This window comes from Eucyclogobius newberryi, unplaced genomic scaffold, assembly GCF_026437365.1.
Source record: "Eucyclogobius newberryi isolate DKJ021-1_F unplaced genomic scaffold, fEucNew1.0.hap1 SCAF_6, whole genome shotgun sequence".
Taxonomy (NCBI): Eukaryota; Metazoa; Chordata; class Actinopteri; order Gobiiformes; family Gobiidae; genus Eucyclogobius; species Eucyclogobius newberryi.
In genome coordinates this window covers 21,496,941-21,518,670 of record NW_027316278.1, presented here as the reverse complement: position 1 = coordinate 21,518,670, position 21,730 = coordinate 21,496,941, and the positions used below count along the sequence as shown (strand labels likewise).

Below are 21,730 nucleotides of genomic sequence, written 5' to 3'. Positions count from 1 at the left end.
TTCGACAGCAGGTGGCAGTAAAGTTTCACTTGAGTCATTTCTCATAGAGCGCTCCAGGCCTTTCTTGACATTGTAAAAAGGACAGCTGCGTGTCCATTGAACAAACTAAAAGATGAACGATGACTCAGCATTGCAGCTTTCTTTAACCAAGTTTAAATTTAATTACAACTACAACTGAATAAAAATACAAAGCTGAACATTGTATGAACATCTTAATATCCTCAAAACATACAATGACTCAACAATGTTGAAATAGCATTTAAATATTCCTCTGTGAACCAAACCAAAGTTCAACATTCTCGAGCAAACATAAGAGACTCATCCTTTTTCTTAACGTATTGAAAAAACAGAAGCCGCTGTTTTTTGCAGAGCATCTTCACGACTGATTACACAGATTCAGAATCTTCATCTCCTGTGGTTTATGCTAATGTTATTAGTAAACAAACTTAAAATCGACATCGCTTCGCAAAAGAAATTCAGCTCACGTAAAGGAATTGGTGCCTGACTCAGCAAGCATCTTCAAACTGGTGAGACCGCTTTCTTCTCAAACATGAACAAATATGAGGTACAACACAACAAAACAAAAAGCTTGAGGCTTTGAGTCACGCATCTTTGTTAAACGTGATAATTGTAGAGGTACTGCGAGATGAAGCGGTGCAGTTTTTGTCTGTTTTCTGACGAGTTGAACAAAGGGCTGACACTCAGGAAAACGCCTCCTTTCTGCTGCTCCTCCAAAAGAACCTACCGTGAATATTAACACAGCATTAGAAGAGTATACACAATGCCTTTTCTTTGACAACTTTGATTTATGTGGGTATAAAGTACGCCCAGGCCATTTCATTATTACTGGTTTTAGGGGGAAGTGTATATAAAACAACTATCTGAAATGAAAATCTTGATCAACATCAAACAAGATATTTTTTGTATTAAATGAACTCATTTTTAAAAGACTGTCATATTTTTTGTGTTTAATAAACGATTTAATGTTTATTTCATAAGTAAAGACATCATGACTAAATAATCCTCAAGTCACTTTCATTGGCATCTGACCTCCAGCTTTCTTATAAATACAGTAAGGGTAAAGACAAAAAGCACTTCGCTTTACTTTTAGAGTACAGCATGTATTTAAAAGGACTTATTTTTATGATTTACATGTTTTACGATTATATTGTGATCTGTGTAATCAAGATTATTGATTAACCGGTTAGCCTTAGCATCCCTAGCAGCAAGAGACCAACTTGACAGATCTTTGCAATAAAGCCATCCGTGCAGTGAACAGCCCGCACTGAGCTTTCGCCTGATGTGAACCTTGTGGAAAAATGTCGACGCCGTTCTTTCGCGTTTGAGATAAGCGTTTTAGCCTGGGCCTGTGTCGACCGACGGAACAAAAAGAGAGAAGCATAATTGTAGAATAGAATTATACTGGCATCTCTCTGTATTGCCGGTGTTCACTATAATATTTCTATTCAATCGCAAAGAAATACATGTAATAATAAATAGACTTGTACTCCTGACGATTATTGTTCAGAAAATCAAGAGAGCCCTAAATATAAATGCTGCTGTCGTAGGAGCAGAGCAATGGCTCCACTTTCCGAGGTTAGTGTGACAAAATAACGTGACTTTAGTTTATCGTGCCGACAGAGAAGACTTTGTGTTTCCTGTGGTTAGAACCAGTCATTACAGAGATAAGAACCAGAAACCTGACCTCTGGCTTAGTTTAAACTTGAGGATTCTAGAACGTTGTGATGTCTCGCGTCACAGTTCAGTCCTGGTTTGGTCCCGGTTCCACAGATTTAACCCGTATTATTCAGTTTCTTCCTTTATTTAACTCTTGAACATTTCAGAGGATTATGTCTAGTTTTGTGTCAGTGCTGATGAAGAGGAGTTTGAGCGTGTCTCTATCAGCGACACACAAAACTAAAGAAAACTAATCATAAAAATAAGAGACAGTCCTAGCGATTCATACTTTGGTACAGTGTCTAAATCATAAAAGCCACGCATGAACTTAAACACAGCTCAGCAATGCTCCAATTCACCATCAGATTCAAGAACAAAGTCAAAGTAAGTTCAAATGTTTTGCCTGCGACTGCCCAGGAAACAAAGCAGTGTTAAACTAAACTTTAACAATCAAGCCGGGGTTTCACTTTGTGTTATGTGAGTTGTAATTCTAGGCAGACAGATTTAGAGAAACGTGTGCACAGGGACTGTCACTCACCCCCAGGTCTATTAGTGTTTGAAGAGCAGTGTGCACAGCCTCCTCCGAGCAGCTCTCTGAAATACAGCACAAAGCACACATGATTCACAAGATCTTCAAATCAGACCAAATCCACTCTAAAAAGAACAAACGAGTTGCACTTCTGGGGATGGAAAAGTTAGAGTGACATTTTAATAAAACTATTACATAATGGATAATGGAAGAGGATGCTTAGTAACTCTGCTCACTGGAGTTGAAACTTTCAGTGATTCAGTTAACTTTAACACAATTTCTGCGCAGTAATAAAAGATTCTAGACTTGGCTGACTTTTTGTTCTTCTTACCATAATGCATTTTCTTCTTTCTCGCCATGTCGCACACTTGACAGTGTATTTGAGTCTTAAAGTCGGCCTCTATAGAGAAAAACACCATATAGAAGTGCATTAGTATGAACCAAGGGTGGATTTGAGCCCAGTTCAGTCCTGACATAGACTTGGTTTGTTTATGTTTTGGTCCTGGTTTAGTTCCTGTCTAGTCCAAGTTTAGTTCCCGTCTGCGTCCCAGGTTAGTCCAGATTCTGATGATGTGTGTGTGCAAATGTGAATGCATTTACACAAACGCCCTTGTTTCCTTCTGGTTTAGTCCTGTTCTAGACTCGGTTTAGTCCGGATTTTGATGTGGTGAGTGAGCATTCGTGGACTCAGCCTCAGTTTAGTGAAAGAAAACAACAGAATCCTTCAACCCTGGCATTTGTTCAGTGCATCTGGGCTTCCAATAATGATGACGCATGAATCGAGCGCTCAGTACTTTTGCTTTTAACCGCATACTAATAATAACACAGTGCAACCATTATTTTGAGTTTTCCTGTCATCTCAATAGAGCCGAGGGTCAGAAAGTGGCCGGCGGATGTGAACAATAAGCCTAGGACAACATCGCGTGGGGGGTTACTCTACCCCACTTTTCATTTCACAGATCAATATCTATTTACACAGGCTCTTCACAGTCCTCATCCCCGGGTTTTCAGTACACACTGAACACAAAGAACATGCAATCAAACACAGTAGTAAGGCTGCAGGATCAATAACAATCGAATCGAAATTGACATTATGTAGGTAATATTATATCCTCTGCAAACAACCAAAATATCCTGCACCATGGGGTCTAATAATGCTGCAGTTTAGGATCCCCCTACAAACATGTTCTGAAATGCACGGAATTCTAGTGTTAGTTTAGCAGTTCTCCAACGTTGATACTCCTGGACATTTTTAATAATACATGATTAAAATAAAAAGATAAAAACTTGAATTGCACCAACAATACCACTCAGGCATTCTTTGTAACTGTTCATATTTGAGCTGCACTGACCAGGCAGCGGTGAGAGCACATTCTCCAGAGCCGAAGTGGCCCAGCAGAGTGACCTCAGATACGCAGACGGCAAACTGCAGAGGAAGAACAGCAGATCCGGACATTGATGCGGCTGAGTTATCTACAAACACAAGAGACCGAGGAAACTTAGTAACACGTGCGCTCAGATATTCAGCTGCCGATTGTTTGCTATAGAAAGTCAAAGTCACCCGCAAACACAAGATGTTTGTGGTGGTTTATAGGTCTGTATAGTGCTGCAAAAAGCCTTTAAAAGCATTATTATAAAACACGCACTACACTGCACTACACTACTTTACACTGCACTACACTACTTTACACTGCACTATTTTACACTACACTACTTTACACTGCACTACACTACTTTACACTGCACTGCACTACCCTACACTGCACTATACTACACTACTTTAAACTGCACTATTTTACACTACACTACTTTACACTGCACTACACTACACTACTTTACACTGCACTGCACTACCCTACACTGCACTGCACTACACTATTTTACACTACACTACTTTACACTGCACTACACTACACTACTTTACACTGCACTGCACTACCCTACACTGCACTATACTACACTACTTTAAACTGCACTATTTTACACTACACTACTTTACACTGCACTACACTACTTTACACGGCACTACACTACTTTACACTGCACTATTTTACACTGCACTACTTTACACTACACTATTTTACACTACACTACTTTACACTACACTCCTTTACACTGCACTGCACTACTTTACACTACACTACTTTACACTGCACTACACTACTTTATACTACACTCCTTTACACTGCACTACACTACTTTACACTACACTACTTTACACTGCACTACACTACTTTATACTACACTACTTTACACTGCACTACACTACTTTATATTACACTACAATACACTACTTTACACTACACTACTTTACACTACACTACACTACTTTACACTACTTTATACTACACTACTTTACACTGCACTACACTACTTTACACTACACTACTTTACACTACACTACTTTATACTACACTACTTTACACTGCACTACACTACTTTACACTACACTCCTTTACACTACACTACACTACACTACACTACACTACTTTACACTACAGTATATGACACGACACTACACTACAATAAACGCAAGTTTAAGTTTTATAATAGCAATTGAGAACTTTCTACAATGCCCCATATAAAAATTGAAGTACTATATGTAGCGGCTTCTATAAATTGTTCTGCCTGGAGATTACGCCGGCCACCTCAACTCAACTGTGTAGTTTGAGTTCAGACAGTTTTTGTAATCGTTGCTCACTAAAGGCTCTGCTCAGATGCCTTTAATATTTAACTTGTTTTATGTTTTAAATTCATTGTTAGGTTCAAAGCTTTGTTAAATGTTGTCCGAATAAGTATAAACACCAGAGTGCACAGTGAAGCACGTATTTTTCATAAAACTATTCAAATGAATAGTTTGTTTCAATGTGCTCCTCTGCTTTTTAGGTTGTCTAAATATGATACATTGCAAATCCAATAGGGTGAAACTAGAACAGACTGATAAAGGCAGATGGCAAAATAATAACCCCCCCAAAAAAAGAAATACACCTAATGAGCCATCAGTTATTATCATTCACTGGATAATGTGAGGGAAAGAGAGCGTCCAAAGACCAGAGACCAAATGTTCCTATATTTTGCATCTAAGAAATAAAATATAAAGAGAAAATTGTCAGAAAAGCGAAACATAAATTACATAAAGCTAGGTTGTTATTTCTATAGATCGCGCTTTAATAAAGGTGCACTATGTAACTATGGAGCACACCTCAAAGGAGTCAAACAGGTCCAAGAAAAGTTACATAGTGCACCTTTAAACAGTTGTATCACTTTATTAGTGCCAGTAAATTATCTTCAATCGCAGTTTTGTTTTTTAGATTTGATTTACATTACAAAAATCATAGGAACACTTTTTGACATCTACTCAGTCCATTTTTGGGTTGTTTTCTTATGATCTGGATGGTCGACAAAGATACACTTTTAGACACCGAACATTAGCACTTTTCTTTTGCACCTTGTAAGAGCGCGACTCCAGCTCCTCACAGTCGGAGTCGCTGTTGTAAGGGTCATCACTGGTGGTCCAAGAAAAAGCTCCTTCTCTTTTCCACACGTCGCAAATTGGCACATCTCTGGGAACCTGCAAAATCACTTTTGTTTACATCTGTGTGGGGCTGTCAAAAGTATATATACCCAGTTGATACTGCAACTAGTATTGAAACTAGAAAGTATCGAGTCTTATCCATAGTCATTCTAGTATTGTGACACTGTATTTGTTTTAATTTCAATCCAATTTATTTTTGTAACGCCCAAAATCACAACAGCGGTTGTCTCGGAGGGCAAATTTGTGTAAACGTTCAGCTAAAAATGTCTGTTTAGCCTTGCAGTAAACTTAAATAGTTTGAGCCCTGAAAGGATCAGAACAATGTTTCATCAAGGTTTTATCAACCTTGTTCTGAGGTATATGGCCTCTTAATTTACAAAGGATCTGATGGATTAGAACGTGATGCTGGAGAGGAGAGACGGGCAGGCTTTTTGCAATGTGAAGAGGGAGAAGGACAAAATACTGCACCGAATTGTCCGCTAATGAAAAGTACATTTTAAATGATACAAACTCTCTAATGTCTCTTCCTCCTACTCTTTTAGTGTCTCCTCTCAAACGTACAATTTACCCAGATTCCACAAAAAGAGTGGAATATTCAAACTAAATTGTCAAATTGTTGTTAAAATGTAGTTCATGTATTTAATTTTCATTGAACATTATCATATAACTTATATTTCAAAGATTATTTTCAGTTTTATGTTGAATCAAAAATATGATTATGTTGATTGTACTCTTCATCGATCCATTGCAATGTAAACAACAGTGGGAGCAGATTGGTGGCAAATTTTAAATGTATATCTCCAAACGATTGGAACATTTTGTGGTATTTTGGTCACATTTCTTGTACATTTGTTTTTTTTAAATGTATATCTTACTAAAGCAGAACACACCAAATGTTCTGTTCTAATAGGATTTTTACCTCTTCCATGATCAATATGCCACAGCGCACCAGACTGTCAACTGCATCCAGAGCAAAACTGAGGGAAGACTGACAGGGCTATGGGGACACGAAGAGGAAAAAGGACAACAGATGAGTTCAATGGTAAAGCAAGGTTATAGTACAAACAGCTCGGGCAGAGAAAGAAGACAGCTGCCAGGGAAAACTGACAACATTGAGATGGAAAAGAAGAGCCAGAGATATCTAGTAGAGAAATGAAAGCAGTTTTATTCTTTGAGGAAAAGGCTGTAAGAACACTCAACAAAAAGATTGTAATGAAAGGTAGGGACACAGAAAGGAGTCACGTGTGCAGCTACAGCTCACAATATGAAAAGCCCCTTTGAGTTGAGAGAAAGACCGCAGCGATGGATGAATATTTTGTCGAGATTCATTAAAAAAACACTCATTGGATGCACCGCGTGACATGAATTTGAACGTACTGGCATGAAGCCCGGAGGCAGGAGATGGCATAGCTGCAGGGCTCTGTTGGTCAGCTCCGTCTGGCACAAAACAACGTCAAACTCCATGTCGCCTCTGACCCTGTCCCCGTCCACGCCGTCGCTCCTCACACGGCTGCTCACCCCGCTGCCGGCCACGTCGCTCAACATGGCCGACACCGCACAGGCTGAAGGCAAAATGTACACATTAGGTTTTATTTAACAGAATGGTGATGGGATGAAAATAAGAAGAATGACTAGAACTGTATTATTTAAAGGTGCAGTATGTAAGTTATCTGGTCCACTACCTGCTTGTCTCCATAATGGTATTGCTTTGACTAGAGGGTTTCACTGTAGGCTTATTACACATGAACTCATCGTCTTTGTCTTTATTGCTCAAAAATACAGTGAAATACCACGAATTCTTGCTGTAAGGGCCTCTCCACAGATCTGACCTGTAACTCTGCTTCATGGGAGATACGCAAGTCAAATTCCAGTCAAAGCAATATCTCAATGGAGACGGTCAGTTTGCATTTCTACTTGGATTTGATTAGTAGTATGTATTCAGAGTATACAGATTGCCCTTTTGTTAAAATAGGTTTCTTTGTTTGTTTGTTTGTTTAGCCATATTTTCAATCTTTATTTATCTGAAATATTTTTTAATTTGCTGGCACTCTTATTCTTCTGCTGTTGTTCTTGCACTTTGCATTCGTGACATTGCAATTTCCTCATTGAGGGACAAATACTTGTTCTCTTTTCTTGATTGATGATTGTTCCTCACACCAATCCAATATGAAGACACTCAATTACAGGGAAATGTGGTTTGTGTTTTCTCAGAAATAATTGGAAACTGCTTCAAATGCATGTGTTCCTCCTCCTTCCAGACACTTATGCCATATCTATTCTATTATCATTAATGTTTTGTAATACAAGCTGCGATCAGCTTATTTATTGTACCGCTGGACAGTCACGACTTTTAAGTTTAGATGATGAGGGCACCACAGACAAAACTTAAGACTGTATAAACTATATATCATTTTAGTATGTTGCATTTTATCTCTCATAGGGGAATGTTTAAATGGCTTTCAGCCGTACACCCACAACCCACAAGCCCCTCATCCAATGAATCATGCAGCAACCGAGGCAATTTTCTACAGAGGATACAACCTACTGCACTTCAAAACGCCGCCTTTATTTTTATTTTCTCTGACAACAAAGTTAGAATGGGACTCATATTTCACCCCAGTGTTTGGATATGAAGCACTGCTATTTGGTTTGCAGCTGGAGGCTAAAGTGGAGGACATAAATTCAGCCGTCCTACGTAATTTACTGATATCCTTGCAGAGTTCCTTACCTGGGAATAAGATCACATTCTTGAGTAAAATAGCTATTTATTTGCTAAAGAAATAAACTTCACAATGATGGTAAAAAACATTTTAAATAAATTATCTCATATAAAAGTCTGACAGTTTAATGAAACCTTCAATATATTAACCATATGAATATTAAGATATCCACACAACAAATATATACAAAATAATGATTTATGTTCCCTCGAAAGAGTCTATCTCTGATATTAGTGTTTGGGAAATGATTGCATAATAGATACCATCGACATGATGTTGAGCAAACTTCTATGCAAGCTGGCAGATCAGATTAGATCAGGTCCTAAAAATAAAGTTTAAATTGAGCGTTTAGCTTTTTCACATATCAAATGTTTAAGCATCAGTCTTGGCAATGCATTAATATCCATCCACCCACTTCCAACATAGTCCCTCCAGAACGGGACATGCCCAGAACACCTCCCCAGGAAGGAATCCAGGAGGCTCTGAACAGATCTCTCTCTCGACGTGAAGGAGCAGTGGCTCTACTTCGAGATCTTCCCGTGGGATTGAGCTCCTCCTATCTCTAAGGGAGCACCCAAACATCCAGTGGAGGAAACTCATATTGACCGCTTATAATCTTGATCTTGTCCTTTCAGTCATTACACACACTCAATATCAGAGGTGAGGGTAGGAACATAGATTGACCGGCAAATCGAGCACTTTGGCTTTCGACTCCATCACAAAAGTCCGATACAGCGTCCGCAAAACTGAAGACGCTGCACCAATCTGTCATTCTGCAATTAACACATTGTGTTATATATATGAGATTTATATTTTTATATTCGTCCCTCAAATCTAAAAACATGTTGGTTAAGCATGGGTAAACCTTGCTTCTCTGTGTGCAATAAATACCAACATATACATGGGGTTCAGAGTGATGAAAAATTAGCACCCTTGCCATAGCAATTAAGAATTCCAAACAAAATATTTCACCTTTTGAAAGAGCAAAAGCCTTCAAAACATTGCCTTTAAACAAAAGCAGAACCTCATGAATACGCCGTGCCAAGACCACTAGAATTAAGATGCCAGAGGATGTGAAGAGCATGTATGTATCAGACAAGGGCTCCTCACCCCCAACAGCCTCCAGGATAAAGGCATGAGTGACAGTCTGCGCCTGGAGACTGAGATGGTGTGCGGCTGCTGGAGAAGGACGAGGCAATATCAGTGGATCTTTCCTAAAATAAAAAAAAGTGGGAGTACATTCAAAACAAGGGTCTTACACTGACAAACCAACAATACCGGTACTTGTATTTCTCCTAACACAACCTTGATGGTGCCGCTGCCATGACGAGGTGAGGGGCGAGCAAACTGAGCGAGTAGTGAACCACCTTGGGAAGAGTGCCCCCGAAGCCCACGTCTTTGTTCCGGAATAAAAGCTCCTCTGTGAGCCACGATACGTCACGACACAAGACTGACAGCTTTACACCCTGCAGAGGTGAAGAATACAGAGGGAGCCAAAAATCATCTTAACACTATCCAGTGACATAAAATAGACACTTGGGTATGAGTCACTCTCGCACTAATAAACTGTGAAGAAAGTCAATTTAGTTTATTACCGCCTGTGGAGCTTGACAGATACAGAAGCAAACTTTAATATAAAATAGACATATGTACCTTGCGGTGTTTGTGGAGCAAAAGGCTGGATACGATGCTGGTGGATGTCACAGCTTTACAGGAAGTTATAGCTACAAAGTTAAAGTGCAGGCATTCAATATTCAAGTGCCTCAATTTGCATTCGGTAAAGCACAACTTATGAATAGTCACGATTCAGCAGAGGGCCGTAATCGTAGGCCTACTGTAGAGGAGGTGAAGGATGACGGCGATGCTGAGGTCGTCTCGGGGATGAGGTTTATGTCCAGATGCATAATGAAAAGGAAGAAGCCATGACATCCTCCTACGCCCGTTTGCACTCTCAGACCTTAGGAGAGACAAACAAGTGAGAGTGGTGGGACGTTATCAAGTATTTACATAATTTTCACCATATGTTTTTTTTAATTTATGCAACGGTTCAATGAAGAGCCCCGGGGTCGTGCCCTAGAGAGCCCTTATTAAAGAAGAAAACAAGTAAATTATAGCAGCCAAACCAATTCAAAATGGTACTAGGATGATTTCAGAATATTGACTGGCACCACGCTGGTCTTTAAGCTCTCAGATGTCTTTCAATGGAAACACTTCACAACAGAGCAACAAAACAGAAGTGAGGATGATTATGTAGCTGCTCATTTACATTTTAAACTGCTAATAACCACTCCATCGTTTTTTCAACTCCGAGCTGTGTTTTGATTTGCACCGTTTGCTTCCAGCTCACAGAAAAGAATTAAACAGAGAGAAGCCACCAGCACAGACAGACGCCAAGCAGAGATGGAGAGGGGTGTTATTTCTGTCTTATCTTTTTCACTGCCAGACAGTCTAATGTTGTTTGTAATTGGACCAAGTTTAAGAGGATGAAATCTCACCAGGGAATGGCACCATATCAGTTTCACTCTGAAGCTTAGAGACAAGTTTCTATCCTTAAAGTTAAAAACTGAAACTTTTTAGTCTCATCTACGACTGGAAACTCAAGACACAATTAACGAACAATAGGTGTAGTTCTTAGGGATGAAACATACGTCACAATTGCATTCAAATTGCAATGGACGAAATTAGCAAATCACAAAAGCTGTCATTATTCAAGTAGCTCTGCTGACAACAAAATGTCCCTTTTAGACCTCTACAGACATGCCCTGAAACCTGTATTGATGATTGTATGAGTTTAGCAGTTCATATTTCAGTCTTTTTAATTTAAATGCTCTTGGATCTGTTTAAAATGTGAACACTTTGAACAGAATCCAACAACTAAGACTTCAAGGTTCCCTTGTAAACTATTTATAAGCCATAAATAAGCAGTAGTTATTGGTCTATGCACTTCAAAGTCATTTACTAGCATTTAGCTTATAATACTTTAAATATTAACAAAGCCATTAACAATAAAACATTTGTGTTAATAAACCATGTATAAAATGTTTGCAAAAGAATAAGGTGCTTAACTACTTAAGTGGAACCTTATTTCAAATCATTATCTGATCAGCCTTTAGAGAATGTATGGCATAGTGACCTGTTGTTTAAGATCACGGGCAGCAACAGGTCCTGTAGAGGGAGCCAGTCATCCACTCTGCACCTCCCAGAGTCACACATTTCCTGAAACAAAACTATATGTTCATTAACACAAATATGCTGATAATCATTTCATCTTCATACTTGCAGTGCTGGGAAAAAAACAGACAACAAACATGTGGTAAAGATGTGAAAAGGTTCAGTGAGGAGCATCACAAGTAGGCAGGCTTCATTTGAAACATGAAAATGCAAGGCAGGATGTTAAACGATAAGACTTTGACGCTCGCTCCTTTTATGGTTTACCTTCAGAGAAAAAGGCTGGGCCAAGTCAATCCGAACACTTCCCCACGACCTCGTCCAGAGGAGAGACAGCAAGCACTTTACCACAGAGCTCAGGCCAATCTTCAAAGACAGACACGCTCGTTCATAAAAGGATTAGACCCAGCGTGTTAGCAATAATAACATAATAACATAAGTCTTTGCATAGAGGGCATTACGACAACAATATCGCCAATGAACACAATTTATAACAGTTAGATAATTAAGCATATTTTGCGGCGTGTCTAAGCATGAGATTAAGTGTGCCATGTCGATTGTGTTTGAATGATTAGACTAAATGGTTGGGTTATTACTGCAATTAACTGAGCCAAACGCTCTCATCAGTATCATGTCTCATGAGGGATAAACCATTAGACTTTTCACTGCTCAGAAAATGCACAAATAAACTAAAGCAAAAAAAAATATGATATTATGCCCAATGAGCTATAATACCAACAAGAGACCCTGTTGGTAATTGCAGCGGCCCTCAAGGAGCAGCATGATTTTAATAAAAAATAATAATAATTATATTTTACAATTTATCATAATTTAAGGACCAAAAACATTTTCACAAAAGTATTATTTGTTAAGCCACTACCAGCACAAACCTTAATATGAAAAGGATAATTTAAATCATCAAAACAGTGAATAATGTCAAATGTACTGCATAAACAAGTTCTTTCTCTGAGCAACACAAATTGTAGAAAATTATTTAGTAAAATATTCCCAAAAATATATCGATATTGTCTTTACCACCAAATTCAGTATCACAATATATCAATATTTTGTAAATATATTATCAATGTAATAATATTAACAATAATACAAATAGTAATAATAAAAAACAACAACATTATTTTGGAACTAACCACAGCTAAAATAAAACTGCTAACAAAGACCAATCCTGCATATGTGAGTGAACTTAAGATAGTGGAGCTGATCGTAAAACAATCAATGATTTTAATTTGCTACAGCATTAAACTAAATGTGATAGAACGTTTGTACCAGTAGCAGGCAGAGAGCGCAGCCATTTAAAACACAGAAAAATCCAGCTCACACTTAGTTTGCATGAGTTCTGGGGCACAATATCACAGTCGTTACCATGGTGATGATTTTCATTATACCCTACGGTTGTGCCTTTAAATTGTGTGAGTGTTGCGTGCTGTGGTGCTGACACACATCCACCTGTGGGTCTGCCGGGGGCTCACAGTTGTACGAGATGCCCACAGGAACCAGGCTAACGTCAGGCACAGATCTGTCTTTGATGAGCTGTCTGATGCGAGCCAGCCACTGCCCTCCCTGACCAGGCTCGGCTGACACAGCAACACTCACTGCTTGGCCCTCATGTAGCAGCTCACGTACCAGCTGAGGGGGGAGAGGACAGATGCACCCAAATCAACATTCAGGAGGTGACTGGGGTTTTAACATCTGCATTTAAATCATACGCAATTGCTTACCAAGCGTTTTAGAAGTACACAAGCAAAATAAAGACATCTCTGGAATATGGAAATGCTTTAAAACGAATCAGGGAAAAAGGAGGATAAAAAGATAAACAACATAGATAAGGGGCACTTGAATGCGACATTCAAAGATTCTTCCGTAGCCCCAAGTGCTGTTGCCCTTACAGACAAGGATAATTAGATTAGCAATGAACTGTAGCTAAAGAGGCCTACACTCAATAAACCATAAATGTCCATTAACATTGAAACACAACCAATAAACACGGCTGCTTTCTCACGCATGGTCAATATGCTTACTCACGCTGACTAGAGTAAATGTGACTCATAAACAACCTGTTCATGTCTTACTCTTTCATAATAATGCCACAAATGTTTAGTCATGTAGTACACAGCTAGGCTTTAATTTCTACAAACGTTTGCATAAATTAAGACAAAAAAAGCTTGAAATGCAAAAAAGGATGATGGGATGTTGAATGGCCATTTATGTACCGTACTTCTTCAAGTAGTACAGATAAAGATTTAACATATAAGAAAAAACAACAAGATACATAATTAAAATCAGAAACGAATTATTGTTTTTCATTACAATGATATTACGGTTTTCGTTTTTCATAAGGCAGTTTACTATGACCACACAAAGTGGCTTTTACCAACATTTCAAAAGCGTCATTTGGCCATTTATAAACAATAAATTCTGGCACAGGTCATACGATGCAACCTTTAAACCAGACACTGAGAATCCACATTTTAATTTCAGGGTCAATTTGTATCCTAAAAAGATTCATGTGACTTCACGGGAATCGCAGTTAGTTCAATGGAAATAGTAATGCACACAAAGACATACTCACAGAGGTCACCACAGCAGAGCTCAGGGGGTCCCACTCAAACTCCTGCTCAGTCACGTCACCATTCAGGAGAAAGATCACTCCAACTTTTTGAAGAATCATTCTTCAATATCAACAGAAATCATAATGCTTTGAGAAAGGTTTAAAATTGTATGTATTTTGCCTATTAAAAAATAAACAACAAAACATAAAATCAGTATTTTGAAAATATTACAATAAACCACTTCAGTATCTATAATCACTAATGAGTGATACATAAGAAATAATTTCCCATAATAAAAAGAACATATGATAAATAATAAGATAGATAATATAGATCATCTGCCATCACAGAACTATTGGTTGACATAGTTATTGTGACACCGAAATGCCAGACATAAATGAATACCTGAGCAGTCTGCTGTTAATTTTCACAGTGCAAATTGTGTATGGGACTCTGAGGCTGTGACAGAAGAGCGCCAAGGGGATGAGCGCACAGTCCAAGGCACTCTGACGCACGTACACGTAAACCAGCCGCGATCCCTGGAACAAACAGAACAGTGAGGGAGGGTAAAACTGCAACATTCCTTGATGATTCCCCATTAAAAATTATAAGTCATACGAAGCACTCAAAAGAAATGGTTACAATGGTGACAATAAGTACTACACTAGTGAGGACAATGCAGAAAAAGTGCAATTCTTTCTGTGTATAGCCCATTCAATTTATATTCAATTCTGTTGCCAAGAATAATGTCTCAGAAAGGGAAATTTACACATATTTAGTCAACCGTGTAATTAATGTACTCAGACATTAATTAAGGTTGGGGAAAGTCCACCAGAGCAAAACATTTACAGCTAATCTATAGGAGATGCTTTGGGAGTCACGTATACTACTTACAAAGTTTTGTTTCCCCAAACTCAATTATAGTGTGTGTGTGAGTGAGTGAGTGAGTGAGTGAGTGAGTGTGTGTGTGTGTGTGTGAGTGAGTGAGTGAGTGAGTGTGTGAGTGTGTGTGTGTGTGTGTGTGAGTGCTTGTACCTCTTGTGAGGCTTTGTGCAAAGCCAGCAGATGGTTTAGGTTAACTTGGAAGCTCCCGAAAACAGAAGCGAGCATCTTCAAAAACAACCAGCCCACAAATCTGGACAAAAATGCAGTGTAAATGTTTAGGGACATTATTCAAGGTAAATTGGATAGATGCATATCGTGCCCAAGGGAAAAGCAGACTTACAACATTGATGCTGAGGGACAAAAGCAGTTCAAAGATAAAAGGAGAAAAGGAAGGGTGAATTGTGACAGCATTTAAATGAAGCAGATAAACCCAAACAAGTGGGAGAGAAATGGATGGAGAGAAAAGAGAGCGAGAATGCATTCAGACTGAATAAACTTTCCTTCAACTTACAAACTGTTCTAAGTGAGCTTTGTGGCGTCTTCCCACTGCACCTTTTGTTTATACTGCTGCTGACACAGGAAAATTACTATTTTGATACGTCTAAGCTTTTACATTGACAATTCTAGTAGGGGTGGATCCTTTTTCAATCTTGAATGCTGTTTGGAAAACCGCACAAACAAACCCTTGCATGAGATGCCTTTAGGAATGAAGTCCTAAAGGCAGAAGTATATTTTCAACAGCAAAGGTGAAAGAGGAGAGTGTACTGACTGTCAAACCACTCCCAAGATGGATGGATTGTTGACAACTCTGCCTGACATCAATGAAACAACAGAAACTCCAGATGCCAAATAGTTTCTAGGTGCTCAGAATAAGCCAAAGTCGAAACTATTGACAGTGGACAAACTTCTTTGGCTGGAGCATGTGTGCTGTTGTTTGTTACTTTTGCGTTTCACTTCCACTGCTTACTTGTGAGTGAATGGCCCCTGCAGCGGTTCAAGACAGACGAGCCTCTAGCTAAGTTTGACGAGGGAGTTTTCTCATCCACACATACCGCAGAAGGCCAGAGGAAATGCAGGTGTTAATGAGGGGGAGGAAAGTTTGAAGACTGATCTGCCCCTGGCCGTCTCCTCCCTGCTCTCCCTGTGCAGCGAGCGCCTCCTTCACCCTTTAACACAGTCACAGGACACATCGTTACTCTGCCACAAAGACCCTTTTGTGCTGTACACACTAAAACACAAGCCTATCAATAAGGCACCAAGCTTAAATATGAGGTTACATAAAGGTTAAACTAAATAACCGGAGGGAAAACAACAGATGCAAATATGAATGAATATGGCAATATAATCAGTGTACATTTTGTGAGTTTTACATTCCATTCTTTTCGCATTCTAAGTCTAAATTTGAGGATGTAGCGACATTTAGATCTTATTGTGCAAAAGGGCAGGGTTCTGTTACAAGATAACACTACGGTATGAGCTGAGGTATGACAGGTATGTTTTTTTCTTTTCCTTTTGAAAAAATTGATGTTTTGATGAGGTGGTGTCTGGGAAAGGAAACCAGAGACATAAAATATTTCTCCAAATAAATAGTTTGATAGTTTTATGATTCTGTTTAGTCATTTTATCTAATAATTAAAACATAAAGACATCTCATATATGTACAGAAAAAAGTATTGTTCCGGAGGTACCAGTTCTGAGATACCAGTCCCTATTGTTCAAGTATTGGTACCCAAAATATTGAAAAGTACACAGCAATATTTACAGGATTATTTCATCAATAAAGCATCCATTTTATACTTAACAACTTTGTGGTTTTGTCTGTGGTACCTGTTGCTTTGATAGACTCGCTCCACCCGGTTCGTGACAGAACTTGGGAAAACTTTGCACCCGCTCACAAACAGAACACAGCACATCCTCCGGACGAGCCAGCCTCGATACCTCAGGACAAAAACACATGATGAGACGATCATGAGGTGCACCAATCAAATAAAAAACAACACAATACAATAGTAATGATTGATAATGCAGTTGTAAATAATATAAAAAAATCTGATACAAATGAATACTAAACCTACAATCAAAACTAAATGCTCGATAGATAAACACATTGTTTCCTTTATTGATCATAATAAAATAAAAACGTGTTAATATAAATGATTTTTTTTAAATTATCTCATAAACAAGCGAGGCTTTAGTCAGTCAGTGTCATTTACACAAAACTAATTTACTCTGAATATTGGCTCCAGAAATCTCATTTGAAAAATCCCAAGCTGTCAATTTGAAACAACTGGATCTTGATTTGATTAAAATGAGAGTAATTGCACAGAGTAGATAGTGGCATAGTAATACTGCAGTACCTGGTGTGTTTCTCATTGATATTCAAAATGTTGCGGAAACCACCCAAAGAATTCTGTCCAAGTTTGTTACGCTGAAAACAAAATGTAGTACAGATGATGGCTAATTGCAGTGTAAAATGGGCAGATGCGATGCATGCTCAGATATGATTTACCAGGCTCTCTGGCGTGCACTGATGACAACATTGGCCCACTGTGGGTCTGAACAGGCCCAAACATGGCGGCGCCATTTTTGTCTTGCTCTTGATCTTCAAACCCCATGACTCCTGAACATAAAGAAGAAGCCACAATGGTACCGTTTGTCAGTTACAGCAGAGAACTTAAAAGTATAAACATGTTGCCCCTGGTGTCCAAGAGTGCAATTAAGAATTTTACATGATGGGGGTAAAGTTATAACCTATAATAAGAGGAAGTAAATAAGATTTTAGGATTTTTGGTTTAATTTATCAGATTCAGAAGATTTTAATTTTGTCATTAACTTCCAAAACCCCCAGTGTTGTAACCATGAAAATACTCTTGAACAACAGACGCTAAATGACTAAGGCAAGTAGCTCTGATGCCCATTTTAGAAAGGCATACAGATTCTTTTTGGCTGAAGGTTGCACTTTAGTCATTGACTGAACTGTAGTGTGTGAGTATTATTGTGTTTTTGTGGTTGCCTGCTCTTGATGTGAGTTTTTTCTGTCCTTACCAAAATCCTGCCGAAAAACAATCTTCAACTGAGTCAGGCCTGACTCATGTTTTTATTCATTTTTTCTTGTATAAAAAAATATTTCATCAAATTAAGTTCAGTGGTGTCCAGTGCAGCTCTGGGGTATAATTGATAATTCTCTCTTAAGAGGTGAACTTGGGCATTGAAATGGGCATTCATATTGTATAGTTAAGACCAAATGGCCTAATGAGGGCTTTTAAATCAATAATCCTTCGCTCCTGAGCGTGATTAACTACAGTTTAGTGAAGCTGCTGGGAGAATCAATTCATGGAAAAAGAAGAGATAACATTGCTATTTTTTTGTCCATTTGCAATTATTTGACATTTTGTGCAAACTTTTTTTTGGGATTTTTGAAACAAAACAAAAAACACTGAACATATTTAGTATTAAAAGACTAAAGGCAGTGTTGGAACGTAGATCTGAACCAGATCAGAACCAGTCTGAAGCACTGGAGGTGAACACAGATGTGATGTACTTACAGCAGGCTTTTGCATTTCCATTGACTGAAGTCCCATTTATTTTTTAGCCAGAACCTTTCGTGCACAAAACCAGGCTGACACTATCTAAGAGAAAACAGAAGAAATGAATACCGAGCATTAGAAGATATACAGTCAAAGGCTCAGGTTTGTAATTATCAAGTGTTTTATTGCCACTGAGGGATTCTTCTGTCACAAAAATGATTTTGGTGCAGTGTTGGTGGCTTGCTCATCTATCATATACTGCCTGAAGCTACCATTTTTCCCAACTAACAGTTTTTCACTGTAACTAAGTTTTCACTCCTGAGCAGAGAAAGTATGGTTTCCTTCAGTCACTTTACAGTTTGCCTTGCTCTGGGCTATATTTCAACGCTGGATGCTTGCTTTTGTATGCAAAAGAACACACCAGGTATTGGTAATAGGAGATTAGAAAAGTGGTGACCTAAGGCTATTCTCTCAGCAAAACAGGTCATGGAAAGTAGACACTGATGCAATATTCTTTCAGATCATAACAGCTCGTATTTGTAAACGGTCTAATAAATTGCCAGGGTCAAGTGTCTATTTCAAGCCGCATTACCTCAAGTTCATGTGAACCAAAGCAGACTGTATAGATCAATCACACTTTTAGATGGGAAAAAAGGTGGAAATTCCTTAGTGATGTTTTTGTGGTTACGCTCATTTAATTCATGTCTCGGAAGGGTATTACCTTTGCTAATTAAAACCCCCGTTCGCCCCATGGGAAGAGGGTCTTTTTCATGTGCTCAGATTCCCACACTAATTAACGTGTCCAATGGGAACAAAAGGCAGATAAAAGGTTCAGTTGTTCAGTGAAGCATACAGGTACAGAGGAACAGAGACGAGAGAGAAATTACACATTTACTAGCACAGGCACTCACGGACTTACATAAGACAGTCCAGTGAGAAAACAAGACTGGGATGAGCAACACAAAGCCAAGGCCATAGTAACCTGTAGTAACAGATATGAGCTCACTACCACAGCGAGTAAAACAAGATGAAACGTGCCTATTTAAAGGAAATCACCCATTTATACATTTGGCTTTATGTCATTAGTGTTGAGAGATGAAAAGGCTCAAATACAAATCTTATCTATTAATTAGTAGGCTAATATATATGAACTGAACATGGCGGGAACAAAGTCAAGTGTTGGATTTATAGAACACAAATTGGAACGGAGAGGCTAAAACACTAACTTCTACACCAAAACTATAACTTATAAACAGGAAGGTGAAACCCATGAATAAACTGATACGCACACATAAAATAAATAAAATAATATGTCTTCCATATTTACCCCTTTTGGCCGCGTTTTTGATGGAAATGGATATATTCCAAAATGTCCCGTTATCAAGACACTGGGTAATTACAATAATGATGATTAAACCACCTGTTTATGGTCGTTTCACTGAAGCGCGCTTCCCTGGACGTGGCTAATATGCTATGCTAACAGCTTAGCTTGGGGAGCAAACACTGTCTGTGGAGGCGCTGCAGATGTTCAAAACACCAAGAATCAGTGTTAGGATTTGCCTTACCTCTGTCTCATTTAGTCTTTAAGATGGAAGGAGAACATACGCGAAAGGAACAGCACAGTTTGACGGACAACGGGGCTAACACCTACTTTACCTGGCTGCTAGCACACCTACTTTGTTTATGTTGCAGAATTAGCCATGTGCGCAGGAACTTAGCATCTTTTCACAGACATCACGGTTTTTTTTGTTTTTTGTTTTTTAAATCGTATCGTATCGGACTATTATTATTGTTTTAAAACGACTCTGTTAATAAAGTGTGTGTTCTTGTGAATGTCTGATCTCGTGTTGTATCAGAAGAAAGGCAGGATTGTGTTTGGTTAGTGCTGGAGTGCGAGAATGCTGGTGCCACCGTGAACCGCTGTGGGTCGTATTAACACCCACCTTGCCCAGTATGACCATGGATCTATTATATTATTGCCCAGTATGACCATGGATCTATTATATTATACCCACCTTGCCCAGTATGACCATGGATCTATTATATTATTGCCCAGTATGACCATGGATCTATTATATTATACCCACCTTGCCCAGTATGACCATGGATCTATTATATTATACCCACCTTGCCCAGTATGACCATGGATCTATTATATTATACCCACCTTGCCCAGTATGACCATGGATCTATTATATTATACCCACCTTGCCCAGTATGACCATGGATCTATTATATTATACTCACCTTGCCAGTATGACCATGGATCTATTATATCATACCCACCTTGCCCAGTATGACCATGGATCTATTGTATTATACCCACCTTGCCCAGTATGACCATGGATCTATTATATTATACCCACCTTGCCCAGTATGACCATGGATCTATTATATTATACTCAGCTTGCCCAGTATGACCATGGATCTATTATATTATACTCAGCTTGCCCAGTATGACCATGGATCTATTATATTATACCCACCTTGCCCAGTATGACCATGGATCTATTATATTATACTCACCTTGCCAGTATGACCATGGATCTATTATATTATACTCACCTTGCCAGTATGACCATGGATCTATTATATCATACCCACCTTGCCCAGTATGACCATGGATCTATTATATTATACCCACCTTGCCCAGTATGACCATGGATCTATTATATTATACCCACCTTGCCCAGTATGAACATGGATCTATTATAAGATAAGATAAGATATTCCTTTATTGTCCCGCATGGGGAAATTTCATTGGTGCAATGCAGGAAGATACAGAGGTAGACACAGAAGAAAAGAACAGATCACTTATGGGAGGTTTGAAAAACACTTTCAGTAGAAGATCTCCTATAAACAAAAACTCCCATAGACAAATAAATAAATACATAAATACCGTTGCATGTGATCACGACAGTAATTGCACATGAATATGTGTCACGACGGCACATAGATTGCACATGAACTTCACAGTAATTGCACATGAATCACAACAGTAATTGCACATATGACGGAATTGCACATCAGTATTAGGTTAGGTCAGTATTGCGAGTGTTCAGTACTAACAGTGTTTGTTATAAAGTCTCACAGCAGCAGGAAGGAAAGACCTGCGAAAC

General features: G+C 38.7%; 1 protein-coding gene across 4 annotated transcripts; it reads right to left on the bottom strand.

The window, feature by feature from the left end:
* Positions 1-79: 79 nt before the first annotated feature.
* gpat2 (glycerol-3-phosphate acyltransferase 2, mitochondrial) lies at positions 80-20,227 on the bottom strand. 4 transcript variants are annotated; one of them, XM_072432885.1, is made up of 23 exons: positions 20,177-20,227; positions 18,630-18,713; positions 17,594-17,704; positions 17,442-17,512; positions 16,912-17,022; positions 16,137-16,250; positions 15,235-15,334; positions 14,605-14,738; positions 14,220-14,319; positions 13,091-13,276; positions 11,897-11,995; positions 11,595-11,677; positions 10,297-10,418; positions 10,115-10,185; positions 9,767-9,927; positions 9,572-9,675; positions 7,119-7,303; positions 6,661-6,738; positions 5,655-5,777; positions 3,559-3,679; positions 2,538-2,606; positions 2,216-2,271; positions 80-741 (listed from the first exon to the last, which is right to left on the bottom strand). In XM_072432885.1, the coding sequence occupies exons 2-23, from the start codon at positions 18,663-18,665 to the stop codon at positions 616-618; spliced, it is 2,361 nt and encodes a 786-aa protein (XP_072288986.1). In that variant the 5' UTR covers positions 18,666-18,713; positions 20,177-20,227; the 3' UTR covers positions 80-615. The 4 variants fall into 4 exon arrangements, with proteins under 4 accessions (XP_072288986.1, XP_072288985.1, XP_072288984.1 ...); XM_072432884.1 differs by lacking the exon at positions 20,177-20,227 and adding an exon at positions 19,333-19,398; XM_072432883.1 differs by lacking the exon at positions 20,177-20,227 and having other exon boundaries at positions 18,630-18,719.
* Between the last annotated feature and the right edge of the window lie 1,503 nt (positions 20,228-21,730).